This window comes from Cebus imitator, unplaced genomic scaffold, assembly GCF_001604975.1.
Source record: "Cebus imitator isolate Cc_AM_T3 unplaced genomic scaffold, Cebus_imitator-1.0 Scaffold306, whole genome shotgun sequence".
NCBI classification, from domain to species: Eukaryota; Metazoa; Chordata; class Mammalia; order Primates; family Cebidae; genus Cebus; species Cebus imitator.
In genome coordinates, this window is record NW_016107621.1 from 458,312 (window position 1) to 469,837 (window position 11,526).

Here is an 11,526-nt window from a genome sequence, read left to right on the forward strand (position 1 = left end):
AAAAAAAAAAAAAAAAAATTGTTTCTCCCCCAAAGACTATAAGCTGTATGGGGTGCTTTAAACTACTGCATTCTCTGAGCTTAGCAGTGGCTTGGCACATAATGTTTATTGGATACTTACTGAGTGATAAATTATCAAGAGGTTTTTTTTTGTTTTTTTTTTTTTTTTAGACAGAGTCTTACTCTTGTCACCCTTGCTGGAGTGCAATGGCACGATCTTGGTTCACTGCAACCTCTGCCTCCCGGGTTCAAGTGATTCTCCTGCCTCAGCCTCCTGTGTAGCTGGGATTACAGGTGCCCTCCACCCGGCTAATTTTTGTATTTTTAGTAGAGACGGGGTTTCACCAGGTTGTCAAGGTATTTTTATCCACTCCAGTCTTCCTCTCAGACTGTTAACACTCCTTGAGGTCAGATTTTAGATCTAGCTCACCTCTGGGTCCTCAGCTCCTGGCACAGGGCTTGGCACTGAGGGACATGAGGAAATGTTTGAATTGAAGGAAATGGGGAAGGGTTGGCCCACCTTCAGCCAGGAGCTGATGGGATCAGGATTCCAAGTGCATTGCTGAATATCAAGAAACAGACTCGAAGGCTGTGGGCATTGGGTTGTGAGCTGCAGACGGATTCCAGCGTTGCTGACTGGGCAAGGAGTGGCTGGCTGTTGCTGTTGTCTCCTGAAGGATAGGTAGCATTTCACCCCTCCAAGAAGGAGCTCCAGGGCTCAGTACAGAGAGAGCAAGCTGTACTGAGGGGGACAGTACAGGGGGACAGACCTGGGCTTAAATTAACCTGACTCCACCACTCATGCTGTGTGACTTGGGGCAGGTGACTTCACCTTTTTGAGGCTCAATTTGTTAGTAAAATGAGGATGATAACAGACCTTCCCTCCTCAGACTGTCATGAAGACTTAGAAATAATGTATTGGTTCAAATAACACAGAGTAGGCTGGGTGTGGTGGCTCACGCCTGTAATCTTAGCACTTTGGGAGGCCAAGGTGGGTGGATGGCTTCAAGCCCAGGAGTTCCAAGACCAGCCTGGGCAACATGGCAAAACCATGTCTCTACTAAAAATACAAAACCACCTGGATGTGTTGGTGCACGGCTGTGGTCCCAGCTACCTGGGAGGCTGAGATGGAAGGATGGCTTGAGCCTGGGAGGCAGAGGTTGCAGTGAGCCAAGATCATGCCACTGATAATGAAGACAAAAAAGAAGAGGAAGAAATATTTTAAGTCCCTGAATACTGGATACTCCTAAACAGAACTTGACTTTGACTTAGGGCTGCTGGAGAAGCAAAGGGGGCACTTTGGGTCTAGCGGGAAAAGCAGGTGTATAAACAGGAAATAGGCTTGAGGCAGGGTGTGGTGGCTCACGCCTGTAATCCCAGCACTTTGGGAGGGCAAGGTGGGTGGATCACTTGAGCTCAGGAGTTGGAGACCCGTTTGGCCAACATGGTGAAACCCTGTCTCTCTTAAAAATACAAAAATTATGGCTGGGCGCGGTGGCTCAAGCCTGTAATCCCAGCACTGTGGGAGGCCGAGGCGGGTGGATCATGAGGTCAAGAGATCGAGACCATCCTGGTCAACATGGTGAAACCCCATCTCTACTAAAAATACAAAAAATTAGCTGGGCATGGTGGCGCGTACCTGTAATCCCAGCTACTCAGAAGCCTGACACATGAGACTTGCTTGAACCCAGGAAGTGGAGGTTGCAGTGAGCCGAGATCCTGCCATTGCACTCCAGCCTGGGTGACAGAGTAAGACTATCTCACACACACACACAAAAAGCCTTTTAAAAAGCCTTTAAAAATAAAGCTTAATTGAATTTTTTTAAAAGGGGGAAATAGGCTTGAGCCCAGAAGCCAGGAAAGTGGGCAAGTGTGGCAAGCAGTGTCTAGGGTGGGCCAGGGCTGAGGCTGGGCATGGTTTCAGGGTATCTGAGGCCCACTGGGGGACTGGATGGCCCTGCAGCAGGAGCAGACACAACCCTTTGTCTATGTGTTTGTTTGTCACCCCTATCGTCCTGTTTTCCTGCCTGTTTGGGTCCCTAAGCTAGCTTTCTCTAACCCCCCGAGAGGCTGCCCCTGGCCTGGGTGCTACTGAAGCCCTGTGTGCTTAGATGCAGCAAGGAGGCTGGTCAGAGGAAGCTGGTTATCAATCAGTCTTGGGCCCAAGTTCATCTGGCCCAGCCATGGACTCAGAGTGTGGCCGGAGGCTTGGTCTCCCTGTGTCCTGCCAGGCTGGGGGTCTGAGGGGCCTCTCTGAGCTCCCACATGCCACAGCCTTACAGATGAAGGCAGTGCCTATGGGGAAAGAACCCTTGGGTCCCCTCACAGAGCAGGGATGATGCTGGGGGCTGAGTAGAGAGATCACCAAAGCAGCAGGCATTTGGAGAGAGGTTGGGGAACTGAGCCACAGAGAAGGTCCCCAGGGGTGGCCAAGAGGAAGAGGCTATGGCTGGGGGCCCTGAGGGGTGAAGAATCTTGCTCTGCTGTCCCTGGTGGGCTGACTGCTCCCCCCAACCACTCCCCGCCGGGCCCCCGGGGGACCTCGCTCTAATAATGTATTTGATCGACTCGCCGGCCGCGTACAAGCGATTATTGTCTTGTCGGGAGTCAAACGTATCGATCCGGTGAGAAATATGAGTGGAGCAATGGGGCCCGCGTGTCAGTTACCAGCCCCGCTGGCCCTGGGGAGCCCCCTACGTCTCCTTTAATTACCGCTCAGCCCTGAGCCCAGCCTGGCCTCCCCTGTGCCGTCTCCCTCCCAAGCTCCCTGCACCTCAAGTGGCCCCCACTGCTCCCCAGCTCCCATACCCTACCTGCTTTGCTCAGCATGACTCGAGGCCTCTTCTGTGGCAATGAGGCCACCATCTCCCACTGCCTGAACCTGCCCATTCTGGCTGCCAGGCTGTACCCACCCAGTGTGCTCCAAACTCTGCCCCTCTATCCTCTCTTGGGCAGACTCATCCTCTTTCAAGATCCCCTCACCAGGCCCAGCTCTGGTCTGAGGCACTAAGAATGGAACTAGCATGGGAGGCAAGAAGGATGGGGTGGTTTCATCTTTCAGGGAATGTATACAGCTTTCCCCAGCTCCAGGACTGAACTGCAGACCTGGCCGCACTGGAAGTGGTGGTCCTTCTCTGCTGGCTCACCCTAAGGGGCTGGAATGGGGTCACGTCCAAAAGCATGCTCCTGACATGGATGATGCTGAATCTGTCCAGGGTGGAGCATAGGGGTGGCTGGTGAGGTTTTGCTCCCCCAGTGTCCTATGAGCCCCATTTCCAAGCCCCCCCCCCAAACAAATCCTAATTGAAAACAAAGCTTACTGCGGAAATACAGCTTCGAGACAAGGCTCCAGGACCCGCTGCCTCCAGGCTGCTGTTGGGAAGACCCTCATGTATAGAAATCCTGTGGCCAGTTGCTGTGTGGTCTGTGGATCTTCTCTGTGAAATGGCCTTTTACAATATGGGATGTTGTGGAGTGTAGATGCCTGGAAACTGTCCCCTCTCATGTGCAGATATGAGAACTGCTGGTCCTTCCTGCTGTGCCCACCTGCCTGCCTGGGTGTGTCTGGGTGCACAGGGCATGTGTGCCGTCAGGGGAAGGCACTCCTGTAGTTCTGCCTGTGGTATGCCCTTTTTCAGTGTGCCTGTGTGTGAGTGTGGGTGTGAGAGGCCAGAAAGCGTGCCTGGGCACATATGTGTAGAAATGCCTTTGTGTCTTGGATCCATGTGAGGAAGTAGAGGGGGTATCAGTATATGGGAGTAACCATCGTCAGCAGGGAGGGCTGGTGTTGGGGCCTGTGCACAAAGATGTGTTCATGCACGTCTGTGTGTGCACACGTGTGTGACGTGCTGGGGTCCATGTGTAGAAATAGTTGTGTGTGGGGGGGTGAGTTCAGGCATCTATGCCTGCACTGGTGGTTTGGGGGGCACTCCAGGCATGGGATGCAGCATGTCCTGCTGGGCCCAGGTAGGCAGATGAGGTGTCTGGAGACGCCAGGCAGTCCAGCAGCCTCAGACCCCGGATACCAAGAAGAGGAAGAGGGCAGCGGACTCGGGTGCGCCTTTGTCTGAGCTGCGGTGCGCCGGGAGTCCTGCGCCTTTGTGTGACCCTGGCAGGTGTGCGCGCGGGGGCGTTGGGGGGGGGTGTTGGGAGGGGAGCGGAGGGAGGGGAGCGGAGGGAGGGGCTCCCTCCTCCGCAGCCGGCCCCGCCCTCCGGCCCATTGGCTGGGCGCTGCCGCCCTCTGGCGGTCGCGAAGGCGCTGAACTGGGAGCGGCGCAGCGCGAAGAGCCAGCCGGCAGCAGGCAGACCTGGTGCTCCCCTCCGCCAGAGCCGCCTCGGGCTCCCGCTGTAGGCCGGCGACTTCTTGTAGCTCCAGGCCAAGGCCCCGACCCACCGTCCCCACTGCCACTGCCCACGGGCACCACTTCCTCCCAATGGTGACACCCAACAGCTCACCTGCAGATAGGCACAGAACTTGCTTGATCTTCCCTGCCGCGGCGTGCTTTTAAGCTTCAACGCTTCTTGGCTCTGGGCCCTTGAGAAAGCTACTGCTCACCTCTCTGAACCTCAGTGTTTTCATCTGTAAAATGAGGCAAATAACAGTGACCACCACATTCGAGATGGCACCTGTCAAGAGTGAGGCACAGGGTCAGGCATCGGCAAAGTCCTTTCTCCAATAAGCTTCAGGCTAGTGTTTTATCGTTGTTACTGTTGTGGGCCCACCTTCTCTCCCAGATCCCCTTGCCCTGTTCCAGATTTGTTTACCTCCATGGGGGCAGTAGAAGTGGGGCGGAGGGGAGGCAACTGTTGCAGGCACCTCCTGGATCGCAGTGGTAGGAGTGGGCTCTTCTGGCCTGCTTATCCTCTGCCCCACTAGCCCCCACACCCCCAATACACACACATGATTTGGGGTGGGCCAGGCTGCCAGGGCGGGTCTGTGGGCCAGGGTATTTTCCCTTCTGAAGGGGGCGGACCGGCCCTGTGGTTTCCTCCCTGAGTGACTTCCGGCAGGGAGGGCTCAGCCCCCAGAGAGGGTGGGGAGATGACACAGTTGTTCCCCCAGCCCTGGCGGGGCGGGCAGCATGGTTCACTCCAGCATGGGGGCTCCAGGTAAGGGGGCTGGTGCCTGCGCCACTGCTCAGAGGACAGGCAGCACATTTAGTTTTGCTCTGCGGGCCCTCCCTGCCCCTCCTCCTCAGCTGTCTCCATTGTCCTTCTCCTCTGTACTCTAGCAACTCCCTCTCTCCCATGCCGGGTACCCCCCAACCCCCACAGCTCCTCTTTGCCCTCCCCTTTCACATCAGGCACTGGAACATCCAACCTCTTCTTCTCCATTGCCCTGTTCCAAGGGGTCTGGGGACAGGAGGGAGGGAGCTGGGTGTTAATAGCCGGACCTCATGTGGAGAACCAGTGGGGTTGGTGACAAGGGTGATTCTTGGATAAGGACTGCAAAGGGGTTGGAACACTAAGTTGCTGGACTCGGGGGGGGGAGGGGGGGTGTCATTCCCTATTGAGTGGGTGTGTGCGCATCTGGTACCGCGGGTGTGTGTGTGTGTGTACAGTAGTTCTGAGTGCTCTGAGTGGGACTACTGTGTGCTTGTGAGTGTAGGGGGCTGTTGTGTTTGCACTGTGGGGTAGCCTTGGTGATGATCCCCTGGCTCACTTCTTCACTTTATTCACCTCAGATGTCACCTCCTCAGGGTGGCCTTCCCTGACCTCCCCATCTAAACTGGCACTGATCCTGTCACTGTCAGTCCCCTCACCCTGCTTTATCTTTTCTTCCAGGCACTTATCACTGCTGGGAATTTCATTATGTGGTTGTTTTTGTGCTTATTAAATGCCTCCTCCACCAAATGTCAATTGATTGAGTGAACATTGTGTGCCAGGCACCGTCTAAGGTGATTTATAGCTGTTGGCTGATTTAGTAGAATGTGTACATGTCTGTCTGGTGATGGCTATCACTCAGCAGTGTTGATGGGAGCCTTAAATGAGATAATACACGTACCATGCTTAGCACAGTGCCTGGAACATGGCAGGCACTCAGCCCTTCATGCCTGTTTCATTTGTGGCTATGCAGACGTGACCATGGGCACGAGTCTCGGTTTGGTGGTGTGTGCTGTCCCATATGCGCCATTGTGTGTGGGCATCCCTGTGTCCTCCACCAACATGTATCTATTGAGCAGTTCTGTGCTAGGTGTTGGAAAAACAGTGGAAAGGGCAGCTCAGGTCTGTCCTCCTGGAGCTTCCAGTTTGTTGGAGAAGACAGACCTGTCACCAATGACAGCACAGATGGGTCAGGGCTGGGATAGGGGAGGCCCAGGCAGAGGGGTCAGGGCCAGGGTCCATACCTGTGGACTGGGTTCAGAGGTCAACCCTGGCCATCTTCCAGGATGAGGTGACTCTGGGTATGTGTGTGTGAGTACGTGTGAGCATGTGCATGTCTGGGTGTGTACCTCTGGCTGGACTGATATAACATAGTGTGAGAACGTGTGTAAGTACATGTGTGCGTACACATATCTGAGTCTGTAAGTGACTGGGTCTAGTATGTAGGGGGGTGTGTGTCTGTGTTCAACTCTGGGTGTGTGAGTTTGTGTACTTCTGTGTGTGTCTGGCTGGCTGTGTGTCACTCAGTGTGAGAGTGTGTGTAAATGCATGTGCGTACACATGTCTGTGTGTGTGTTTTGCATATATGCCCATGGCATCATGTCTGGGCATGTGTCTTATCTGCAAATGTGTTCACATTCCTGTCTGGAATCTGCACATCTGTTTCTTGTGGTGTGTTGGCCGGGGCCTTGCCTGCCTGTGGCCGTGGGGTGTGTACTGTTGGCAGCTCTTGCCTGCTGTCAGCGCAGCTGTGGAGCCACCTCTCTTGTTGTGTCTGCTGCCTGTATCTCCATCCGTCCCTCCTGACAGGTCAGAAGTGTTCACTCCCTTGAGGCCACTCAGGGACAGCTGTGGGGTAGGGAGGGGTGAGGTGCTGCTTCTGAGGAGGATGGAGACTCAGCCAGCTGGACCCACAGAGGTTCCCAGCAGCACCAACCTGCCCACAGGGGCTCCTAGGCTGTAGCCTTGATTGAGGCAGGCTGCGGAGGCAGGGGACCCAGGGGACAGGACAAGTGGGGCCAAGAGGGGTGAGGGGCAGTCCTTGGGCCCTCTATATTTAGCCCCATTTTCGGTAAGTGCTAACGAGAAGCTGGCCTAAGTCTGCTAAAACTGGCGGGGGGGGGAAATGCAGAGGAGAAGTGAAAGTCCGGGGAGGGAGGAGTGGGAGGGTGGAGAGGACCCAGAGTCCCAGGCCTGGGGCAGTCGGGCAAGCGAGTGTGAGCTCAGTGTGGGCAGCACCTGGGTAGGGGCCTAACCTGAGGAAGGTGGGATTCAACGGGCAACATGGCTCCAAGGGGCCTGGTAGGGCTTTGCATTGCTTTTCTCTTCCAGTTCCCCTAAAGAATTACACATTACCTAGATGAGGGTGGGAATGGCTGTAAATAACCAACCAATTTTTTGTGTGTGAGTAAGGCTTTGAGAGGAGCTTCTGAAGGTGCCAGGGGATGGAGCACATTAGAATCACCTGGAGGTGTCCAAGCACGGTGGCTCATGCCTGTATTCCCAGCACTTTGGGAGGCCAAGGTGGGTGGATCACTTGAGGTCAGGAGTTTGAGACCAGCCTGGCTAACATGGCAAAACCCCGTCCCTACTAAAAATACAAAAATTAGCTGGACGTAGTGGCGCACTCCTGATATTGCAGCTACTCGGAGGCTGAGGCAGGAGAATTGTTTGAACCCAGGAGGCAGAGGTTGCAGTGAGCCAAAATCACGCCATTGCACTCCAGCGTGGGTGGTGGGTGATAGAGTGAGACTCCGTCTCCAAAAAAAAAAAAAAAAAAAAAAAAAAGAATCACCTGGAGAGGCTTTTAAATATCTGGATGCCCAGGTCACACCCTGTACCATTGAAATTAGAGAGTCTAGGGTCAGTACAGGCATCAGTATTTCTTTAGAGTTGAGTGACATTCAATGGGCATCCCTGCCTGGGCTGAGGCTGAGGCTGAGGCTGAGGCTGAGCCATTTGACAGACCCTCCAAGTCCATGGTTGCTAGTACCCTGGAATCCCTGTTAAGGTGTCATTTGGCTTTTAGTCCACAGTGGAAATGGAACTCCCTGTTCATTCCTGGTGGAAATGATCTAACCCTTCTCTCAGATTGAGCTCTGATAGGGGAGGTGGAAAGAGAAGGGGCAAAGGGCAACAGTTGGCCATTTTGCTGTGGCCCAACCAGGTGTGGGGCAGGGAGTATGCAGGGATATGTAAGAGTGGTTGGGAGAATGTAGGGAGAATAAGGGTAAGAGAATGGAGAAAGTTTTCCCTCAAACTACTCTTGTCTTTCCAGCCACTGTCCCTGCAGAGGAAATCATACCTTAAAGATTTAAGTTAAGGTTTCTTGGGGATGTTAAGGTGAGTGACAGTAGAGATAGCGGTTTGTTTTAGACAGGACTGGGCGCTGGTCAGTTAGGGGATTCTTGAATGCATTCATTCATTCATTCATTCATTCCAAAGACATACCCCTATGCCTGTGCAGCAATGACTCCAGCCTGGGCTTCTGAAGCACCCACAGTTGGGGTGGAGGTCTCTGCCCAGGGTGGTCAGGATGTGATGGAGAACAGTACAGGGGCAGGGAAGCCCAGAGGAGAGAGACACTGGCCATCTGGGGAATCAGGGAGAACTTCACAGAGGAGGTGACATATGAGCTGAATCTTAAAGAGGAGCAAAGTTTGCTAGTAGAGAAGGAAAGGGTCACCCAGGTGGGAGAGGAGCAGAGGCAAAGGCCTGAGGGAGGGAGATCAGGGCCTTGGGGCCACTGCCATCCACTGACCCACATGTCTTCTGCTAGGCAGTGTTTGGGAACCTGAGATCAGACCTGCTCTTGAAAAATTCCCAGTCTGATAGGGGAGACATACTGGGGCCCAGGTAGCTACAGTTGCCTCATTAAGACAGTGACAAGGGACTGTGTTCTCGCTCTGAGATCGAGACATCCTGGCTAACACAGTGAAACCCTGTCTCTACTAAAAATACAAAAAAGTAGCCGGACGTGGTGGCACGCACCTGTAATCCCAGCTACTCAGGAGGCTGAGGCAGGAGAACTGGTTGAACCTGGGAGGAGGAGGTTGCAGTGAGCCAAGATTGCACCACTGCACTCCAGCCTGGGCGACAAAGTGAGACTCCGTATCAAAAAAAAGAAAAAAGAAAGAAGAAAGAAAACAGAGCTTATGCTGGGTCCTGAAGGATGTGTAGGGGGTCACCAGGTGGACAGATTGGGGAACAATGTTCCAGGCAGAGGGAACAGCCCATGCCAAACCCTCAGGAAATGTTTTTAATGTCAGAGTGCAGGTATGGTGGTGGCTCACGTCTGTAATCCCAGAGGCCAAGGCAGGAGAATCATTTAATCCCAGAAGTTTGAGACCAGCCTGAACAACCTAAGGAGACCCCATCTCTACAAAAAAAATTTTTTTTTTGATTAGCTGGATATGGTGGTGCACACTTGTAGTCCCAGCTACTCAGGAGGCTGGAGCAGGAGGATAGCTTGACCCCAGGAGGTCGACGCTGCAGTGAGCCATGATTGTGCCACTGTACTCCAGCCTGGCCAACAGAGCAAGACTCTGTCCCAAAATATAAATATAATAAAATAAATAGCAGAGAGACAGTAGGACAGGGGTGGGAAGTAGTAGGAGACAGAGACTGCTGCAGAGAGGGACATTCAGCAGTTACAATCCATTCTGGTCTAGTGATGCTAGGAACCTAGTGATTAGTCAGACCAGGCCTGTCCCCTTGGTCTTGTGGGGAAGGAACTTGGGCACAGCCAGGGGCTCAGGGATGGGACAGCAGGAGGGTGGGGGCTTTGAGATGCTCTCTTAGTTTGCTAGGGCTTCCACAGAGAAGTACCACAGACTAGGTAGCTGAAATAAGAGAAATCCATTCTCACAATTATCGAGGCTGGAAGTTGGAGATGAGGATGCCAGCAGGGTTGGCCTTTTCCAAGGCCTCTCTCCTTGGCTTGTGGTTAGCTGGTCTTCTCCTGGGTTTTCATATGGTCTTCCCCCTGTTCCCATCTGTGACCTAATTCCACTTCTTATAAGGATATCAGTCAGATTGCAGTAGGGTCCACCCTGATTACCTTACTTTATCTTAATTAAGTATTTAAAGACCCTATCTCCAAAATACAATTACATTCTGAGGGACCAGGAGTTAGGACTTCAGTGTATGAATTTTGGGAGATGCAACTTGGCCCATAGCAGAGGCTAAGGATGAGTGTGGACTTTCTGGGCTGGCAGTGGGATCCGAGGCTGCCTTGATCTGTGAGTGGGAGAGGGATGTCCAGCTAGGTGGGGAGTTTAGAACCTACACAGTCTGCTGTCTGTCAGGCAGAACCCCCAAGCAGGGGATGATGCTCAACGTGGTTGAAGAGCAGTGTGCGTTAGCTGCAAGAGAAGAGCAGTGGAGGGTAGTGGGCCAGCCCCTGGAGGCCAGGCCCAGTAGCCTGGATGTTTCTCTAGGAGGTAGAGAGGAGTCAGGAAAGGATTGCCCTTAGGCAATGTGGAGCTTGGCTGGAGGGAAGGAGGCCAGAGGAGGCTGGGGTTCCAGTTTTAGGGATGCTAGGAGCGGTGGGATTTAGGACCAGGTTAGACTTAGTGGTTGCCTGAAGTAGGGCTAAGGTCTGGATGAATTAGTTAGGATCAGGCAGGATTCCTGCCTTTACTGCTCCAGAGTAAGGACAGCCTTGCCTCCCAGCTCCCTTCTTAGGACCTGAGCTCTGGTAGTGTCCTGGGCACCCACTCCTCACCCTCAGCAGTCTGCATCTTTTTATTTTTATTTTTTAGACAGAGTCTGGCTCTGATATCCAAGCTGGAGTGCAGTGGTGCAATCATGGCTCACTGCAGCCTCAACCTCCTGGGCTCATGTGATCCTTTCAACTCAGCCTCCTGAGTAGCTGGGACTATAGGTGCACACCACTACGCCCGGCTAACTTTTTTTATTTTTTGAAGAGATGGGGATTTCACTGTGTTGCCCAGGCTGGTTGAAAGTCCTGGCCTCAAATGATTCACCTGCCCTGGTGCAGTGTGTATCTTAATGGGACTGTATGCTGGCTTTTTGCTTTTTAGCTTTTAAATATTTTCTTGCTCGTTAAAATGTAAGTGTATATAGAGAAAAGTGCTCAAATTTTAAGTGTACAGCTTGATGAATTTTTGCGTATGTATAGACCCTGTAACCACCAAACCAGATTCTTTCTTACCACCTGCAGGCTTCCTCACACCCTTTCCTGGTCAGTACCCCCAGGGTGCTCACTCTGACCGTGATCATTTGCTATCTATCAGCTTGCCTGTTTTTGAATTTCCTGTAATTAGAATCATAAATTATGTCTGCCTTTGTGTTTGGCGTCTTTCATTCACCCTCATGTCTTTAAGCTTCAACCATGTGTATGAAGCAGAAGTTTGTTCTTTTCTTTTTTTCTTTCTTTTTTTTTTTTTTTTTTTTTTTTTTT

General features: G+C 52.8%; 1 protein-coding gene across 11 annotated transcripts in view; it reads left to right on the plus strand.

The window, feature by feature from the left end:
- The window catches only part of POU2F2 (POU class 2 homeobox 2), an 88,337-nt gene that overhangs the window by 42,723 nt on the left and 34,088 nt on the right, over positions 1-11,526 (plus strand). For 9 of the 11 annotated variants that reach the window (XM_037729415.1, XM_037729419.1, XM_017503110.2 and 6 more), the window contains exon 1: positions 5,015-5,108. The exons of the other annotated variants lie outside the window; for them this stretch is intronic. In XM_037729415.1, coding sequence (XP_037585343.1) covers positions 5,081-5,108 — 28 coding nt within the window. In that variant the 5' untranslated portion in view covers positions 5,015-5,080. Of the gene's footprint in view, positions 1-5,014; positions 5,109-11,526 lie in introns of those variants that run through there. 11 annotated transcript variants of the gene reach the window in all.